At 22.1% G+C, this 22,797-nt stretch overlaps 1 protein-coding gene across 2 annotated transcripts in view; it reads right to left on the reverse strand.

Annotated features, from left to right (window-relative positions):
• Nucleotides 1–22,797, reverse strand: part of LOC145849254 (casein kinase I-like) — a 59,865-nt gene that overhangs the window by 30,574 nt on the left and 6,494 nt on the right. For both annotated transcript variants that reach the window (XM_082954399.1, XM_082954400.1), the window contains 4 exons: nucleotides 20,000–20,148; nucleotides 1,346–1,447; nucleotides 824–894; nucleotides 333–394 (listed from right to left, as the gene is read on the reverse strand). In XM_082954399.1, coding sequence (XP_082810525.1) covers nucleotides 333–394; nucleotides 824–894; nucleotides 1,346–1,447; nucleotides 20,000–20,148 — 384 coding nt within the window. The remainder of the gene's footprint in view (nucleotides 1–332; nucleotides 395–823; nucleotides 895–1,345; nucleotides 1,448–19,999; nucleotides 20,149–22,797) is intronic.

Genomic DNA, 22,797 nt, shown 5'->3' on the forward strand with positions numbered 1-22,797 from the left:
ATTCATTTATTAATATGTTTACCTTTTCCGAGATGGGTATTTATCGACATATATCTATATATATTATATTTATTGTTATTATTTATTAATATTTTTACCTTTTCCGAGATGGGTATTAATCGACATGTATCTATATATAATGTATTTATTAATATTCATTTATTAATATTTTTACCTTTTCCGAGATGGGTATTTATCGACATATATCTATATATATATTATATTTATTGTTATTATTTATTAATAATTTTACCTTTTCCGAGATGGGTATTTATCGACATATATCTATATATATATGATATTTAATAATATTCATTTATTAATATGTTTACCTTTTCCGAGATGGGTATTTATTGACATGTATCTGGCAGTTCCAGTCAAACTTTTGTGTTCTCTGCAAAAATTAACTTCGTAAAAAGTTTTATAAAGTTATTAAAAAAATAGTGAGTTTTGTTTAATGTAATATATGTAAATAACTTATAATTGTATAAGCTCTCTTTGTAATATAAAGATTTTTTACTATGATACATTTATTTTACTGTGTTCCAAATAATAATTTACTTATTCTGATAGTGTTTAAAAGTTTTCATACAAATAACACATAAATGTTTTGAAACTGATAGGTTTAAGAAAAGTTTATTAAAGATTCATATATATATATATGTAAATTAAAATTACTATTCCAATCCAAATTAAAAAAAAAATTGTAACATAAATATACTTTCATAAACTATAAGATACTATTGAACATTTTTGTTATTATTTTAACTCAAATAATCTGAAAAAAAGTTTTCTTATAATTTTCTTATTATTTTTATCTAACCTGTAAGGAATATGTTTTTTTGTATCTGGATCAATATATTCTTTCGCCAGTCCATAATCAATTATGTGTACCTGTTAAATACATATTTTTTCTTTAAATACTTGTGTTTTTTAATGTATGGAGTTTTTCAAAAGCCTGGGAAAAAAATAAAAAGTTTTGAATAATAACTTTAAAATACATAAATAATTAAATACTAACTAAAAGTTAAAGATGATAGCACACGGAAATATTATTTTTCTTTAAAATTTTAATGAAATAATGTTTTCTCAAAATCATTGTTGAAAAAATTAAATGATTTATGACATAACTGTAAAATTTTTTGAATCAATTGAAATCTTGTACATTTCTAACAAATGATAAAACTGTTATCAAACAAATTAAATTTGATTGAAAACAATAATACTCATGTTGAAATATATGTAGAACAAAACTTAGTAAACAAATTAAGATATATAATACTACATGTTTTCTACAAACCAACTAAATTAATAATAAAATATAAAAAACAATTTGTAAACAAACCCATTTTTCAGACTGGGTACCAACCCTTCCAATAAGGAAATTTTCAGGTTTTACGTCTCTGTAAATAAGGTGTTTTGTGTGAATATATTCCATTCTTGTGAGCTGTATATATATAAATAATTAATTAATATATTTAATTTTTACATCTCTGTAAATAAGGTGTTTTGTGTGAATATATTCCATTCTTGTGAGCTGTATATATATAAATAATAATTAATTAATATATTTAACTTTTACATCTCTGTAAATAAGGTGTTTTGTGTGAATATATTCCATTCTTGTGAGCTGTATATATGTAAATAATAATTAATATATTTAATGTTTACATCTCTGTATATAAGGTGTTTTGTGTGAATATATTCCATTCTTGTGAGCTGTATATATATAAATAATATTTAATATATTTAATTTTTACATCTCTGTATATAAGGTGTTTTGTGTGAATATATTCCATTCTTGTGAGCTGTATATATATAAATAATAATTAATTAATATATTTAATTTTTACATCTCTGTAAATAAGGTGTTTTGTGTGAATATATTCCATTCTTGTGAGCTGTATATATATAAATAATAATTAATTATTATATTTAAATTTTACATCTCTGTATATAAGGTGTTTTGTGTGAATATATTCCATTCTTGTGAGCTGTATATATATAAATAATAATTAATATATTTAACTTTTACATCTCTGTATATAAGGTGTTTTGTGTGAATATATTCCATTCTTGTGAGCTGTATATATATAAATAATAATTAATTAATATATTTAATTTTTACATCTCTGTAAATAAGGTGTTTTGTGTGAATATATTCCATTCTTGTGAGCTGTATATATATAAATAATAATTAATATATTTAACTTTTACATCTCTGTATATGAGGTGTTTTGTGTGAATATATTCCATTCTTGTGAGCTGTATATATATAAATAATAAATAATTAATATATTTAATTTTTACATCTCTGTATATAAGGTGTTTTGTGTGAATATATTCCATTCTTGTGAGCTGTATATATATAAATAATAATTAATTAATATATTTAATTTTTACATCTCTGTATATAAGGTGTTTTGTGTGAATATATTCCATTCTTGTGAGCTGTATATATATAAATAATAATTAATTAATATATTTAATTTTTACATCTCTGTATATAAGGTGTTTTGTGTGAATATATTCCATTCTTGTGAGCTGTATATATAAAAATAATAATTAATTAATATATTTAATTTTTACATCTCTGTATATAAGGTGTTTTGTGTGAATATATTCCATTCTTGTGAGCTGTATATATAAATAATAATTAATTAATATATTTAATTTTTACATCTCTTTATATAAGGTGTTTTGTGTGAATATATTCCATTCTTGTGAGCTGTATATATAAATAATAATTAATTAATATATTTAATTTTTACATCTCTGTAAATAAGGTGTTTTGTGTGAATATATTCCATTCTTGTGAGCTGTATATATAAATAATAATTAATTAATATATTTAATTTTTACATCTCTGTATATAAGGTGTTTTGTGTGAATATATTCCATTCTTGTGAGCTGTATATATAAATAATAATTAATATATTTAATTTTTACATCTCTGTATATAAGGTGTTTTGTGTGAATATATTCCATTCTTGTGAGCTGTATATATATAAATAATAATTAATATATTTAATTTTTACATCTCTGTATATAAGGTGTTTTGTGTGAATATATTCCATTCTTGTGAGCTGTATATATATAAATAATAATTATTTAATATATTTAATTTTTACATCTCTGTATATAAGGTGTTTTGTGTGAATATATTCCATTATTGTGAGCTGTATATATAAATAATAATTAATATATTTAATTTTTACATCTCTGTAAATAAGGTGTTTTGTGTGAATATATTCCATTCTTGTGAGCTGTATATATAAATAATAATTAATATATTTAATTTTTACATCTCTGTATATAAGGTGTTTTGTGTGAATATATTCCATTCTTGTGAGCTGTATATATATAAATAATAATTAATTAATATATTTAATTTTTACATCTCTGTATATAAGGTGTTTTGTGTGAATATATTCCATTCTTGTGAGCTGTATATATATAAATAATAAATAATTAATATATTTAATTTTTACATCTCTGTATATAAGGTGTTTTGTGTGAATATATTTCATTCTTGTGAGCTGTATATATATAAATAATAATTAATTAATATATTTAACTTTTACATCTCTGTAAATAAGGTGTTTTGTGTGAATATATTCCATTCTTGTGAGCTATATATATAAATAATAATTAATTAATATATTTAATTTTTACATCTCTGTATATAAGGTGTTTTGTGTGAATATATTACATTATTGTGAGCTGTATATATATAAATAATAATTAATTAATATATTTAACTTTTACATCTCTGTATATAAGGTGTTTTGTGTGAATATATTCCATTCTTGTGAGCTGTATATATATAAATAATAATTAATATATTTAATTTTTACATCTCTGTATATAAGGTGTTTTGTGTGAATATATTCCATTCTTGTGAGCTGTATATATATAAATAATAATTAATATATTTAATTTTTACATCTCTGTATATAAGGTGTTTTGTGTGAATATATTCCATTCTTGTGAGCTGTATATATATAAATATTAATTAATATATTTAATTTTTACATCTCTGTAAATAACGTGTTTTGTGTGAATATATTCCATTCTTGTGAGCTGTATATATATAAATAATAATAATTAATATATTTAATTTTTACATCTCTGTATATAAGGTGTTTTGTGTGAATATATTCCATTCTTGTGAGCTGTATATATAAATATTAATTAATATATTTAACTTTTACATCTCTGTATATAAGGTGTTTTGTGTGAATATATTCCATTCTTGTGAGCTGTATATATATAAATAATAATTAATTAATATATTTAATTTTTACATCTCTGTATATAAGGTGTTTTGTGTGAATATATTCCATTCTTGTGAGCTGTATATATAAATAATAATTAATTAATATATTTAATTTTTACATCTCTGTATATAAGGTGTTTTGTGTGAATATATTCCATTCTTGTGAGCTGTATATATAAATAATAATTAATTAATATATTTAATTTTTACATCTCTGTATATAAGGTGTTTTGTGTGAATATATTCCATTCTTGTGAGCTGTATATATAAATAATAATTAATTAATATATTTAATTTTTACATCTCTGTAAATAAGGTGTTTTGTGTGAATATATTCCATTCTTGTGAGCTGTATATATAAATAATAATTAATATATTTAATTTTTACATCTCTGTAAATAAGGTGTTTTGTGTGAATATATTCCATTCTTGTGAGCTGTATATATAAATAATAATTAATTAATATATTTAACTTTTACATCTCTGTATATAAGGTGTTTTGTGTGAATATATTCCATTCTTGTGAGCTGTATATATATAAATAATAAATAATTAATAAATTTAATTTTTACATCTCTGTATATAAGGTGTTTTGTGTGAATATATTCCATTGTTGTGAGCTGTATATATAAATAATAATTAATTAATATATTTAATTTTTACATCTCTGTATATAAGGTGTTTTGTGTGAATATATTCCATTCTTGTGAGCTGTATATATATAAATAATAATTAATATATTTAATTTTTACATCTCTGTATATAAGGTGTTTTGTGTGAATATATTCCATTCTTGTGAGCTGTATATATAAATAATAATTAATTAATATATTTAACTTTTACATCTCTGTATATAAGGTGTTTTGTGTGAATATATTTCATTCTTGTGAGCTGTATATATAAATAATAATTAATATATTTAATTTTTACATCTCTGTAAATAAGGTGTTTTGTGTGAATATATTCCATTCTTGTGAGCTGTATATATATAAATAATAATTAATATATTTAATTTTTACATCTCTGTAAATAAGGTGTTTTGTGTGAATATATTCCATTCTTGTGAGCTGTATATATATAAATAATAATTAATAAATTTAATTTTTACATCTCTGTATATAAGGTGTTTTGTGTGAATATATTCCATTCTTGTGAGCTGTATATATAAATAATAATTAATTAATATATTTAATTTTTACATCTCTGTATATAAGGTGTTTTGTGTGAATATATTCCATTCTTGTGAGCTGTATATATATAAATAATAATTAATATATTTAATTTTTACATCTCTGTATATAAGGTGTTTTGTGTGAATATATTCCATTCTTGTGAGCTGTATATATAAATAATAATTAATTAATATATTTAATTTTTACATCTCTGTATACAAGGTGTTTTGTGTGAATATATTCCATTCTTGTGAGCTGTATATATAAATAATAATTAATATATTTAATTTTTACATCTCTGTATATAAGGTGTTTTGTGTGAATATATTCCATTCTTGTGAGCTGTATATATAAATAATAAATAATTAATAAATTTAATTTTTACATCTCTGTATATAAGGTGTTTTGTGTGAATATATTCCATTGTTGTGAGCTGTATATATAAATAATAATTAATTAATATATTTAATTTTTACATCTCTGTATATAAGGTGTTTTGTGTGAATATATTCCATTCTTGTGAGCTGTATATATATAAATAATAATTAATATATTTAATTTTTACATCTCTGTATATAAGGTGTTTTGTGTGAATATATTCCATTCTTGTGAGCTGTATATATATAAATAATAATTAATATATTTAATTTTTACATCTCTGTAAATAAGGTGTTTTGTGTGAATATATTCCATTCTTGTGAGCTGTATATATATAAATAATAATTAATAAATTTAATTTTTACATCTCTGTATATAAGGTGTTTTGTGTGAATATATTCCATTCTTGTGAGCTGTATATATAAATAATAATTAATTAATATATTTAATTTTTACATCTCTGTATATAAGGTGTTTTGTGTGAATATATTCCATTCTTGTGAGCTGTATATATATAAATAATAATTAATATATTTAATGTTTACATCTCTGTATATAAGGTGTTTTGTGTGAATATATTCCATTCTTGTGAACTGTATATATAAATAATAATTAATTAATATATTTAACTTTTACATCTCTGTATATAAGGTGTTTTGTGTGAATATATTCCATTCTTGTGAGCTGTATATATATAAATAATAATTAATATATTTAATTTTTACATCTCTGTATATAAGGTGTTTTGTGTGAATATATTCCATTCTTGTGAGCTGTATATATATAAATAATAATTAATAAATTTAATTTTTACATCTCTGTATATAAGGTGTTTTGTGTGAATATATTCCATTCTTGTGAGCTGTATATATATAAATAATAATCAATTAATATATTTAATTTTTACATCTCTGTATATAAGGTGTTTTGTGTGAATATATTCCATTCTTGTGAGCTGTATATATATAAATAATAATTAATATATTTAATTTTTACATCTCTGTAAATAAGGTGTTTTGTGTGAATATATTCCATTCTTGTGAGCTGTATATATAAATAATAATTAATATATTTAATTTTTACATCTCTGTATATAAGGTGTTTTGTGTGAATATATTCCATTCTTGTGAGCTGTATATATAAATAATAATTAATATATTTAATTTTTACATCTCTGTATATAAGGTGTTTTGTGTGAATATATTCCATTCTTGTGAGCTGTATATATATAAATAATAATTAATATATTTAATTTTTACATCTCTGTAAATAAGGTGTTTTGTGTGAATATATTCCATTCTTGTGAGCTGTATATATATAAATAATAATTAATTAATATATTTAATTTTTACATCTCTGTATATAAGGTGTTTTGTGTGAATATATTCCATTCTTGTGAGCTGTATATATATATATAATAATCAATTAATATATTTAATTTTTACATCTCTGTATATAAGGTGTTTTGTGTGAATATATTCCATTCTGTGGGCTGTATATATATAAATAATAATTAATTAATTTATTTAATTTTTACATCTCTGTAAATAAGGTGTTTTGTGTGAATATATTTCATTCTTGTGAGCTGTATATATATAAATATTAATTAATATAGTTAATTTTTACATCTCTGTATATAAGGTGTTTTGTGTGAATATATTCCATTCTTGTGAGCTGTATACATATAAATAATAATTAATTAATATATTTAATTTTTACATCTCTGTATATAAGGTGTTTTGTGTGAATATATTCCATTCTTGTGAGCTGTATATATATAAATAATAATCAATTAATATATTTAATTTTCACATCTCTGTATATAAGGTGTTTTGTGTGAATATATTTCATTCTTGTGAGCTGTATATATAAATAATAATTAATTAATATATTTAATTTTTACATCTCTGTATATAAGGTGTTTTGTGTGAATATATTCCATTCTTGTGAGCTGTATATATATAAATAATAATTAATTAATATATTTAATTTTTACATCTCTGTAAATAAGGTGTTTTGTGTGAATATATTCCATTCTTGTGAGCTGTATATATAAATAATAATTAATTAATATATTTAATTTTTACATCTCTGTATATAAGGTGTTTTGTGTGAATATATTCCATTCTTGTGAGCTGTATATATAAATAATAATTAATATATTTAATTTTTACATCTCTGTAAATAAGGTGTTTTGTGTGAATATATTCCATTCTTGTGAGCTGTATATAAATAATAATTAATTAATATATTTAACTTTTACATCTCTGTATATAAGGTGTTTTGTGTGAATATATTCCATTCTTGTGAGCTGTATATATATAAATAATAATTAATATATTTAATTTTTACATCTCTGTATATAAGGTGTTTTGTGTGAATATATTCCATTCTTGTGAGCTGTATATATATAAATAATAATTAATATATTTAATTTTTACATCTCTGTATATAAGGTGTTTTGTGTGAATATATTCCATTCTTGTGAGCTGTATATATATAAATAATAATTAATATATTTAATTTTTACATCTCTGTATATAAGGTGTTTTGTGTGAATATATTCCATTCTTGTGAGCTGTATATATATAAATAATAATCAATTAATATATTTAATTTTTACATCTCTGTATATAAGGTGTTTTGTGTGAATATATTCCATTCTTGTGAGCTGTATATATATAAATAATAATTAATATATTTAATTTTTACATCTCTGTAAATAAGGTGTTTTGTGTGAATATATTCCATTCTTGTGAGCTGTATATATAAATAATAATTAATATATTTAATTTTTACATCTCTGTATATAAGGTGTTTTGTGTGAATATATTCCATTCTTGTGAGCTGTATATATATAAATAATATTTAATATATTTAATTTTTACATCTCTGTAAATAAGGTGTTTTGTGTGAATATATTCCATTCTTGTGAGCTGTATATATATAAATAATAATTAATATATTTAATTTTTACATCTCTGTAAATAAGGTGTTTTGTGTGAATATATTCCATTCTTGTGAGCTGTATATATATAAATAATATTTAATATATTTAATTTTTACATCTCTGTAAATAAGGTGTTTTGTGTGAATATATTCCATTCTTGTGAGCTGTATATATATAAATATTAATTAATATATTTAACTTTTACATCTCTGTAAATAAGGTGTTTTGTGTGAATATATTCCATTCTTGTGAGCTGTATATATATAAATAATAATTAATTAATATATTTAACTTTTACATCTCTGTATATAAGGTGTTTTGTGTGAATATATTCCATTCTTGTGAGCTGTATATATAAATAATAATTATTTAATATATTTAACTTTTACATCTCTGTAAATAAGGTGTTTTGTGTGAATATATTCCATTCTTGTGAGCTGTATATAAATAATAATTAATTAATATATTTAACTTTTACATCTCTGTAAATAAGGTGTTTTGTGTTAATATATTCCATTCTTGTGAGCTGCATATATATAAATAATAATTAATATATTTAATTTTTACATCTCTGTATATAAGGTGTTTTGTGTGAATATATTCCAATCTTGTGAGCTGTATATATAAATATTAATTAATATATTTAATTTTTACATCTCTGTAAATAAGGTGTTTTGTGTGAATATATTCCATTCTTGTGAGCTGTATACATATAAATAATAATTAATATATTTAATTTTTACATCTCTGTAAATAAGGTGTTTTGTGTGAATATATTCCATTCTTGTGAGCTGTATATATATAAATAATAATTAATATATTTAATTTTTACATCTCTGTATATAAGGTGTTTTGTGTGAATATATTCCAATCTTTTGAGCTGTATATATAAATATTAATTAATATATTTAACTTTTACATCTCTGTATATAAGGTGTTTTGTGTGAATATATTCCATTCTTGTGAGCTGTATATATAAATAATAATTAATTAATATATTTAATTTTTACATCTCTGTATATAAGGTGTTTTGTGCGAATATATTCCATTCTTGTGAGCTGTATATATATAAATAATAATTAATTAATATATTTAATTTTTACATCTCTGTAAATAAGGTGTTTTGTGTGAATATATTCCATTCTTGTGAGCTGATAATATAAATAATTAATTAATTAATATATTTAATTTTTACATCTCTGTATATAAGGTGTTTTGTGTGAATATATTCCATTCTTGTGAGCTGTATATATATAAATAATAATTAATTAATATATTTAACTTTTACATCTCTGTATATAAGGTGTTTTGTGTGAATATATTCCATTCTTGTGAGCTATATATATAAATAATAATTAATTAATATATTTAACTTTTACATCTCTGTAAATAAGGTGTTTTGTGTGAATATATTCCATTCTTGTGAGCTGTATATATATAAATAATAATTAATATATTTAATTTTTACATCTCTGTATATAAGATGTTTTGTGTGAATATATTCCATTCTTGTGAGCTGTATATATATAAATAATAATAATTAATATATTTAATTTTTACATCTCTGTATATAAGGTGTTTTGTGTGAATATATTCCATTCTTGTGAGCTATATATATAAATAATAATTAATATATTTAATTTTTACATCTCTGTAAATAAGGTGTTTTGTGTGAATATATTCCATTCTTGTGAGCTGTATATATATAAATAATAATTAATTAAAATATTTAATTTTTACATCTCTGTAAATAAGGTGTTTTGTGTGAATATATTCCATTCTTGTGAGCTGTATATATATAAATAATTAATTAATATATTTAATTTTTACATCTCTGTATATAAGGTGTTTTGTGTGAATATATTCCATTCTTGTGAGCTGTATATATAAATAATAATAATTAATATATTTAATTTTTACATCTCTGTATATAAGGTGTTTTGTGTGAATATATTCCATTCTTGTGAGCTGTATATATATAAATAATAATTAATTAATATATTTAATTTTTACATCTCTGTATATAAGGTGTTTTGTGTGAATATATTCCATTCTTGTGAGCTGTATATATATAAATAATAATTAATTAATATATTTAATTTTTACATCTCTGTATATAAGGTGTTTTGTGTGAATATATTCCATTCTTGTGAGCTGTATATATAAATAATAATTAATATATTTAATTTTTACATCTCTGTAAATAAGGTGTTTTGTGTGAATATATTCCATTCTTGTGAGCTGTATATATATAAATAATTAATTAATATATTTAATTTTTACATCTCTGTATATAAGGTGTTTTGTGTGAATATATTCCATTCTTGTGAGCTGTATATATATAAATAATAATTAATTAATATATTTAATGTTTACATCTCTGTAAATAAGGTGTTTTGTGTGAATATATTCCATTCTTGTGAGCTGTATATATATAAATAATAATTAATTAATATATTTAATTTTTACATCTCTGTATATAAGGTGTTTTGTGTGAATATATTCCATTCTTGTGAGCTGTATATATATAAATAATAATTAATATATTTAACTTTTACATCTCTGTATATAAGGTGTTTTGTGTGAATATATTCCATTCTTGTGAGCTGTATATATAAATAATTAATTAATATATTTAATTTTTACATCTCTGTATATAAGGTGTTTTGTGTGAATATATTCCATTCTTGTGAGCTGCATATATATAAATAATTAATTAATATATTTAATTTTACATCTCTGTATATAAGGTGTTTTGTGTGAATATATTCCATTCTTGTGAGCTGTATATATAAATAATAATAATTAATATATTTAATTTTTACATCTCTGTATATAAGGTGTTTTGTGTGAATATATTCCATTCTTGTGAGCTGTATATATATAAATAATAATTAATATATTTAATGTTTACATCTCTGTAAATAAGGTGTTTTGTGTGAATATATTCCATTCTTGTGAGCTGTATATATATAAATAATAATTAATTAATATATTTAATTTTTACATCTCTGTAAATAAGGTGTTTTGTGTGATTATATTCCATTCTTGTGAGCTGTATATATGTAAATAATAATTAATTAATATATTTAACTTTTACATCTCTGTAAATAAGGTGTTTTGTGTGAATATATTCCATTCTTGTGAGCTGATAATATAAATAATAATTAATATATTTAACTTTTACATCTCTGTATATAAGGTGTTTTGTGTGAATATATTCCATTCTTGTGAGCTGTATATATATAAATAATAATTAATTAATATATTTAATTTTTACATCTCTGTATATAAGGTGTTTTGTGTGAATATATTCCATTCTTGTGAGCTGTATATATATAAATATTAATTAATTAATATATTTAATTTTTACATCTCTGTATATAAGGTGTTTTGTGTGAATATATTCCATTCTTGTGAGCTGTATATATATAAATAATAATTAATTAATATATTTAATTTTTACGTCTCTGTATATAAGGTGTTTTGTGTGAATATATTCCATTCTTGTGAGCTGTATATATAAATAATAATTAATTAATATATTTAATTTTTACATCTCTGTATATAAGGTGTTTTGTGTGAATATATTCCATTCTTGTGAGCTGTATATATATGAATAATAATTAATTAATATATTTAATTTTTACATCTCTGTAAATAAGGTGTTTTGTGTGAATATATTCCATTCTTGTGAGCTGTATATATGTAAATAATAATTAATATATTTAATTTTTACATCTCTGTAAATAAGGTGTTTTGTGTGAATATATTCCATTCTTGTGAGCTGTATATATATAAATAATAATTAATATAGTTAATTTTTACATCTCTGTATATAAGGTGTTTTGTGTGAATATATTCCATTCTTGTGAGCTGTATATATATAAATAATAATTAATATATTTAATTTTTACATCTCTGTATATAAGGTGTTTTGTGTGAATATATTCCATTCTTGTGAGCTGTATATATAAATAATAATTAATTAATATATTTAATTTTTACATCTCTGTAAATAAGGTGTTTTGTGTGAATATATTCCATTCTTGTGAGCTGTATATATATAAATAATAATTAATATATTTAACTTTTACATCTCTGTAAATAAGGTGTTTTGTGTGAATATATTCCATTCTTGTGAGCTGTATATATAAATAATAATTAATTAATATATTTAATTTTTACATCTCTGCAAATAAGGTGTTTTGTGTGAATATATTCCATTCTTGTGAGCTGTATATATATAAATAATAATTAATTAATATATTTAATTTTTACATCTCTGTAAATAAGGTGTTTTGTGTGAATATATTCCATTCTTGTGAGCTGTATATATATAAATAATAATTAATATATTTAATTTTTACATCTCTGTAAATAAGGTGTTTTGTGTGAATATATTCCATTCTTGTGAGCTGTATATATATAAATAATAATTAATATATTTAATTTTTACATCTCTGTATATAAGGTGTTTTGTGTGAATATATTCCATTCTTGTGAGCTGTATATATATAAATAATAATTAATATATTTAATTTTTACATCTCTGTATATAAGGTGTTTTGTGTGAATATATTCCATTCTTGTGAGCTGTATATATATAAATAATTAATTAATATATTTAATTTTTACATCTCTGTATATAAGGTGTTTTGTGTGAATATATTCCATTCTTGTGAGCTGTATATATATAAATAATAATCAATTAATATATTTAATTTTTACATCTCTGTAAATAAGGTGTTTTGTGTGAATATATTCCATTCTTGTGAGCTGTATATATATAAATAATAATTAATATATTTAACTTTTACATCTCTGTAAATAAGGTGTTTTGTGTGAATATATTCCATTCTTGTGAGCTGTATATATAAATAATAATTAATTAATATATTTAATTTTTACATCTCTGCAAATAAGGTGTTTTGTGTGAATATATTCCATTCTTGTGAGCTGTATATATATAAATAATAATTAATTAATATATTTAATTTTTACATCTCTGTAAATAAGGTGTTTTGTGTGAATATATTCCATTCTTGTGAGCTGTATATATATAAATAATAATTAATATATTTAATTTTTACATCTCTGTATATAAGGTGTTTTGTGTGAATATATTCCATTCTTGTGAGCTGTATATATATAAATAATAATTAATAAATATATTTAATTTTTACATCTCTGTATATAAGGTGTTTTGTGTGAATATATTCCATTCTTGTGAGCTGCATATATATAAATAATAATTAATTAATATATTTAAGTTTTACATCTCTGTAAATAAGGTGTTTTGTGTGAATATATTCCATTCTTGTGAGCTGTATATATATAAATAATTAATTAATATATTTAATTTTTACATCTCTGTATATAAGGTGTTTTGTGTGAATATATTCCATTCTTGTGAGCTGTATATATATAAATAATAATCAATTAATATATTTAATTTTTACATCTCTGTATATAAGGTGTTTTGTGTGAATATATTCCATTCTTGTGAGCTGTATATATATAAATAATAATTAATTAATATATTTAATTTTTACATCTCTGTATATAAGGTGTTTTGTGTGAATATATTCCATTCTTGGAGCTGTATATATATAATAATTAATTAATATATTTAATTTTTACATCTCTGTATATAAGGTGTTTTGTGTGAATATATTCCATTCTTGTGAGCTGTATATATAAATAATAATTAATTAATATATTTAATTTTTACACCTCTGTATATAAGGTGTTTTGTGTGAATATATTCCATTCTTGTGAGCTGTATATATATAAATAATAATTAATTAATATATTTAATTTTTACATCTCTGTATATAAGGTGTTTTGTGTGAATATATTCCATTCTTGTGAGCTGTATATATAAATAATAATTAATTAATATATTTAATTTTTACATCTCTGTATATAAGGTGTTTTGTGTGAATATATTCCATTCTTGTGAGCTGTATATATATAAATAATAATTAATATATTTAATTTTTACATCTCTGTATATAAGGTGTTTTGTGTGAATATATTCCATTCTTGTGAGCTGTATATATATAAATAATAATTAATATATTTAATTTTTACATCTCTGTATATAAGGTGTTTTGTGTGAATATATTCCATTGTTGTGAGCTGTATATATATAAATAATAATTAATTAATATATTAATTTTTACATCTCTGTATATAAGGTGTTTTGTGTGAATATATTTCATTCTTGTGAGCTGTATATATAAATAATAATTAATATATTTAATTTTTACATCTCTGTAAATAAGGTGTTTTGTGTGAATATACTTCATTCTTGTGAGCTGTATATATATAAATAATAGTTAATTAATATATTTAACTTTTACATCTCTGTAAATAAGGTGTTTTGTGTGAATATATTCCATTCTTGTGAGCTGTATATATAAATAATAATTAGCTAAACAATTAAATTTTTTGAGTGAATATAGTATATTCGTTGAGCAGCAAGATTTTTTTTTAATATGAAATTACTTAATATAACATTAATGTTTAATTTTTTCTGTCATCAATCACTTATAAAGTTAATATTTATAAATGTCTTAAATAAAAGTAATGTCTTTTTTTTTAAAACCTTCAAAATAAATGCAAAATAAATAATATATAAAAAGATATATTATCTAAATCTTTAAGCAGAGTTTTTTTAATTTGTACAGTGTGTCTTAAAGTTGTCTTAAATCATTTGAAAACATGATAATTTTATAGAGAAATGATGTTGTGATTTTTCTGAATTAAGTTTTTAGTTAAAAAAATTCTAAACTCATAGCATTGATACGCCTTTAATAATTTAAAGAAATTTTTTGCAATTTTAAGGCTCCTAGCTGAAAAACCCAAAAGGCAAATAAACTTTTATGCTTAATTCTAGTTTCCGAGAAAAATGACTATGAAATAAACATTTGTAAAAAACAAAAATGTTTCTATCTCGTTAGTTATTCTTAATATTTTGTAACATTCTAATAATATTTTAATAAAGACAATCTATTTGGAGCAAATGATTGGAGTAGAAATATTTCTTGGTCCACCATTGTCGTAACATTTATTTATTTAAGTAAATTAAGATTTATTTTAACCAATAAAATATTTACACCAAGTTAAATAAACTATCATGTATTTTAACTCTAAGTGATAATGATATTTTACAATTACTCATACAGTTTAAATCTTCATTAAGTTTTTTATCAACAAAATAATTTTTCAATTTAGTAAAAATTCATTTTATTTAAACATCTACTTATAAAGAAATAGAAAGCTTCTGAAGATAAAAATTCATGTTTGCTGCAAACACAAGATAAGAACTAAAAGTTATAAAAAAATTATGAGAACTTTACAACTGCAAAAATTTGCACAAAAAATTATAAAATATTTATAACCAGCTCATCATTTATTTATAGTCTTAAGTAAAAGCAAACTTCTCTGATTTTTTTAATTTTAGTATTATTTTCACACTTGGATTTATTGAATAATTCATTAGTCTTTTACAAAACATAAATTTTATTATCATTTCTTGACAAATTTAAAACAAATAATAATACTGAATGAACATTACATAGGTCGGTTGTAAAATATTTGGTTTTTAATAGTTTTACGAATATATTACTTGTGTAAACGTTAAAGGTGTAATTAAAATACATTTGTTTAGAACTTTATTTTAAATAAATATCATAACTCACACTTTAATAACCCATATAATTCAATATGCCCAACTTAGCTGCAATAAAATGAAACAATTCGTTTGTTATCTGACTATAAATACTTTTAGCGTATAAAAGTTAAATTAAAATCTTAAAATTATGATTAAAAGAATTGAATTACAATTTAACATGTTGTTTACGGTTAAAGTGTAATTTATTAGATTAAATTTCAAACAAGTGTTATACAATTCAAGTACACCACTCAATTACAATAACCGCACATACAATAGATTATATTTTATGCGGCTTTAACACAAGTTATTCTCCTATTTGAATTCATATCGTTATTTGTTATTGTTTTAATTAATAAGAAGAATTATTGTTATTTTAATTGTTATTCCATAAATATTGTTATTTGTCAGTGTTTTAACTTGATAAGAATAATTTTAACAACATTTATTAGATAAACACAGTTACTATTTAAGAGAATATTTGACTAAATTATTTCAATAAAAAAAGGTATTTTGCTTAATTTTTTTTATTTTACTTGTTTATATGTTTTTGAGTAAAATATGTATAGAAAATTGTTGTATTTTGAACTTTCCTAATTCTATAATTTTAAAGCTATTTTCAAATAAACAGAGTATAAACCACAGTATTTATTAGTAAACTTATACTACTTAATGATGTGGTTCACAACTAAACAAAGTAATAAAAATAAAAATATAACAAACTGCACAGCTGTTGTATAACAATTAAAAGTAAAACGTTGAACAATAAAACAATATTGTTAATAATGAAATATTTTCTCTTCGCCAATGATGCTGCAGTTGTAGCTCACTTTACTAAACATTGTCATATTGTGTTAATTTATAAAAAACTAAAGTTCTAAGTCAGAGGTTGGCAGGCATTGGTGGTAATGGGCAGAATTTATAAAATAAAAATTTTCACGGGCAACAGTTGTAGTTTTAATTACAAGGTGACTTTTACTCTTCATATCAATGTCCCGAATATCTAGTGTAAGTTTTGGAATTTCCAGACCCTAGAATATCTAGTGTAATTTTCAAATCGCGTCAATTATAATTGAAAAACTTTTTTTCACTTTCCATTTCAAATCCCCAAATATCTAGTTAATGTTTCACAATTTACATTATATTCATTCTTTTAAGACTTTATTATGCAAGTTAAGTTTCACAATTAACTTTAGCTGGACAGATTTACATGCCCGCGGGCCGCGGTTTTATCTTTTGCGGGCCGCATCCTATTTGTACCAAAAATTGGACCAACAAACCCAGGCTTTCGGTAAAATGAGGCCCGGGTTTCATTTTGTAGCTTGCCTCACTGCACATGAAAGTCCAGGCTTGTGCAATGATGGCTTTTGCCAATGCTTATTTTTAAATTTACAATGAAGAAATTTATGATACACTTTGTCAATGTAAAGTTTGTCAAAACCAAGAGTATTTGAAGGCGCTTCTAAGAAAGGAAGTTTGAAGTGAGCAATTTAATTGTGAGAAACAGTGAAAAATAAACGTGGCAGCAATAAAAGTTGAATCACAGCTGCAAATATAATCAGCAGGTCTCACAGTTTTCACCATAAAATTTGAAGTTCACAATGAAGAAATATGTGATTTATTTTTAAAGTCTCTCAAAAGTAAGAATACTTAATGGCGCTTCAAGAAAAGGTGAACAATTAAACTGAGTATGAATGAAACAAAATTGTGCAAAGCAGCAGCGACAGATATTAATCCTGTTTAATTAATACAGATGTTTTCACTGTTCGCACAACACTACTCAGAATGATATGGAGAAAAACTTGTTAAAATTTGTTGAAAAATCAACCTTTTGCGTTTAGTTTAAGACTTATTGATAAGCAGCAGAGAATCATCTCTGCAGCAGAGTATTTCAACTCAATGAGGAAGACAAAATTAAATAAATTTAGAATTGATGTATTCAGTTTCCACACTTAAACATGGTGAATAGGTGTATAAATAGGATAATTGAAGTATTGTCATCTGATGACGACATATATTAAACCTTTCAACCAAGAAAACAAAAAAAAAGCAGCAGCACAAAAACAGAGTTATAAAAATCCAGATACACCCAGGGGCTGTGGAGAAATGCTGCTTTTGCACGGTGCAAAATGATGCTGCAATGTGCATTCAATTCTAAACATTTTAGCGAAAACATGGGAATAAATGGTGATGTGGACAAAATAGCAAGAGAAGTAGGAAACATCAAAGAAATTCACGAACCACCTTAATTGAAAATGTGGATTAAGTTCAGGGATATTTAAATAATCATAAATTAATAAGATGCATCCATATACTCATTTGTAGCGAGAGTTTTTGCAAGATTATCTTGGAGGACGACTAAAACTTAAATTATACAATTTTACGTGGGCCAATAACTTGGAGGAAAACAGTTTAGTCGATTATGCATAAAGAAGACATTAAAAAATTTGCGTTAAAATTTTGATGTTATATAGTCAATATTAAAAGAGAGTATTCACCATTAAAGTTAACAATCAAACTAGTTACAAATCAATCCAAACTTAAATCAATAGATAAATTAGTGAAAGTATTGTTTAGAAGCCGACTGAGAGAAGCACAACTCAAACTCAGCAAAAATTTGTCAAAGAACAACAAAAAATTCGCCTGCAAATCAATTAGGACATGTACAAAAATGTGCAATAAACGGTCAAAAATTATCTGAACCGACTCGATCAAACATTAAAACGTATGAAACTTTGTACACTTCTGTATAAGTATCAAAGAAGAGTTCAAAGCAGTGCAACAATTAACTATGAGCAAAATTTTCGATAAATTTACCACAAAATTCAACAGGAAACTAATGCAGAAGGTGATTGCAGCAAAAGAAGTGGTGATAATACAATAATAGAGAAAAGAAACTATGCAGGAACAACATAAACGAATTTGTCGAAACAACCAAAAGTAATTGAGCCGCAAAAACCACCTTTAAAGTTCCTGATGACCGATTATCTTCAACTACTCACAATGCATTTCAACAATGAAAACAACCAACATGTTGAAAACTTAACTGATAAGCAAAATTTAGCTGGTGTCTGTAACGAACGGCTAACGTTTATTGATTCTCTGTATGCAGTTATACGGTAGCAAAACGTGACTCTGTTTAGTATGTGGAGAAAAACAACATCTTTCACCTATGATGTTGTATCCTTGGAATTGCAACAAAATATCCCGAAAAGAAAGTGTTGAGACGTACTTTACTCTCAGCCAACGCATGCTTGGTCATGAACTGTTGATGGGCAAATCTCAAATCTTCTGTCGTTCTGCTAGTTGGTCGTCTGCAAACACAACCGCAGTTGCCAAACGTTTTAAGGAGGTTCGCCTAAAGAGCTTGAATGTCACCAACTATGGAGGAGCTTGCTAGTGACAAATGGAAACATACTATATACAAGAGACTGAAAGAAAAGCAACACATTAAGAAACATAAGCAGAAATGACGATTAAGTAGGCAATTTTTTTGAATTTCTAAATGAAATTTAATTAATAATTTGAACAAAACTAACTAGTTGAATGGCAATCATCAGTACAGTCTTGAGTGTGAAAGTTCTGTTGCAGAGATCAAATAAATCTTCTAATGACGGTCCTATCAACTCCATGACCATCGCGTTGTATTTGCCACATGGTCCGAAGTAATAGACTTGGGGAATTCCCACTGTTGAGAATAATATTGAGAATAGTTATATGTTTAAGTACTTTCTTACTTGATATTTTATTAGGTGAAAACTTAACAAGAAATAAACTACTAGTTAGTTACTTCATATATTTTATGTTTTACACCATTTTAGTTTATAAAATCAACGCAATTTTTATAAACAGATGACTATCTAAAAGATGCAAGAAAATTATTTTATTCTGTACAAACCTTTTTGTAAGTATTATAAAAGTAATAAAACAAAGTAATTTTTGAATTTTGTTGTTATATCTTAAACATTATCTACCTATAACTGAACTTCATTTAAATCTTTATAACATATTTATTTTTACTGAAAATTATTTGGAACCAATCATTAAATATTTTTTTTTTATTAAATTGAAATAAATACTGAAAGTTATGCATTTAATATCAAAGGTTTACCCATGAATTTTAAAATATCTGTATGTGAAAATTTACAAAATTTAAAGTTCAAATTTTTAGTTTAATATTACTCTGAGAAAATAAAAAGATAGGCATGAGATTTTTTGATTATACTTAATTAATCTATTATTCTCAACAAACTCAAATAACAATGATACCATAAAAATTGTAATTAAAACCATAAAATTAACTATTGTAAGAGAAAACTTTGAAAAAAAAAAAATTCTTACAGCAACCTAATTAACATTAAAAAATAAATGAAATAGTAATCATATTAGAAACTAGCACTAGTTTTTAACGTTTAAAATTCATATATAGTATACAAAATACTATTTAATTTAAAAGTTTAAAGAAAAAAACCAAATCAAAGTTTATTTTTAAGTATTGTATGGTTCTTATATGTTAAAACCTTGTTGAAATTAAAGCATTTTGATTAATGGTTTATACTTTTAAAAATACTGGAGTTCAAACAAAATTAACAAACAAATTTAAGTTCATTTAAAAAAAATGTTTATAAATAATCAGATATTTATCAATCAAGACTATTTGTAGAACCAGTATTTCATTCTTAATGGAAATAAACATTTTTTTTATATCAATCAAATAAAAACATTTATTTCTTTTAGTTCAAAGTATTTATAAATAAAATCAAATGCAGTTCAAATAAAAATAGATAGTTAATTGAAAATATATTACAATAACCTAATTAATATCTATATCCAACATTGTCTACAATTAGAATATTTCTCTGTGTGCGTTTAATCAATATATCACAATGGCGTTTTATCAATAAGCTGGATTTTACAATCACTTTGAGTCAATATTTTTGCACATAAATTATTTCAAAACAAATAAATGAGCATAAAAATTTTTTAAATCATTAAAATAAGTAAAATCAGACTCATTAATAACTTACCAGCAAAATAATTAATAAATAATTTTATAAATAATTTACTATAAAGATACTTATTACTATATTATATTTACGACTTACTGAAGTCGAACAAAGTTGAAGCATCAAAAATCAAATGTAATCAAAAATATTCAGTAGAACTAATTGATATTAAAATATGATACTCAATTTGTTAAGTATTTTTTTTATAATTGTTGATATCGTTAGTCTATACACCACTTTAAATAGGCATAAAGTTAATTTTGTAATACCAATGTTAACTGTAGAAATACAACTTAATAAAAATTTACATTAATAAAGTGAAAACCTATTTGGTCAGAATGAAATTCAAAACACTGTGAATACACTTAAATGTAAATTGCGTGAATGACAAAAGTTTTGTTTTGCTTTTTAGTAAAAAAACGTTGTTTTAATTCAACAAATTTTAACTAACTGTAAAATGTTAAATTGAAAAACAGAGTAAAACATCCAAGCTGAAATTAATTTAATGTTTTTTTACATTTTACGGATAAATTCATGTAAAACTATTCGAAAAGTGAAGATGAGATTTTTATATACATAAACTTGTACTTAGTTTAGTATACTTCTAGTAATTTGAGTACAATGAAACTTTGAAACTTTACTTTGAAATGAATCCAACAAACTGAAAAATAAAGTTTTATGATTTTTAATAAATTTAGTTTCCTAATCAATAATTAATAAAATTTTAAATAATTTTTATTAAAGTTTCTAAAACTTACAAAATTTTTCAAATCTGGCACTAGATTATTTTTAAACATGTAAAATCTAAACCAAAAGAAACTTAATTAAAACTTTCAATGGAAACTAATTAATATTTCTAATTATATTTTCTTCATTTAAATCTAACTGTCAGCAAAACTTCATATACTCAGCAAAGTTATAAAAACTGGCTTTAAATGTTTTAAAAACAAATGATTAGAATTTTAAAAAAATGACATTAAAATTACATTATATTTCCAAGAATATTTAAAAACCTTTATTAAAAACAGATTTTTAGCACAAATTTTAGAAAACTTTTAAATGCTGTGACATTTAAACATGGTGAGAAAATGTTTTCTTATCATGAAACATTGTAGTGCCATATTGCAAGCTAGAGTTTGCATCTGAAATCTCATATCTGTTTCCTTTTGAATAATTGAATTAATTTTCAACAATACATAATTACTAGAGTTCTTTGTGAATCAAACATAGTAAAAAAAAACACTTTTTTAAGATTCTAAACTATTTGTTTTCAAGCTCTTTCGTTAAAACTATGTAAGTATCATGTTCAAAGATTACTATATTAAACAAAA

Source organism: Thalia democratica, chromosome 1 (assembly GCF_965202585.1).
Source record: "Thalia democratica chromosome 1, ktThaDemo2.hap1.1, whole genome shotgun sequence".
Taxonomy (NCBI): domain Eukaryota; kingdom Metazoa; phylum Chordata; class Thaliacea; order Salpida; family Salpidae; genus Thalia; species Thalia democratica.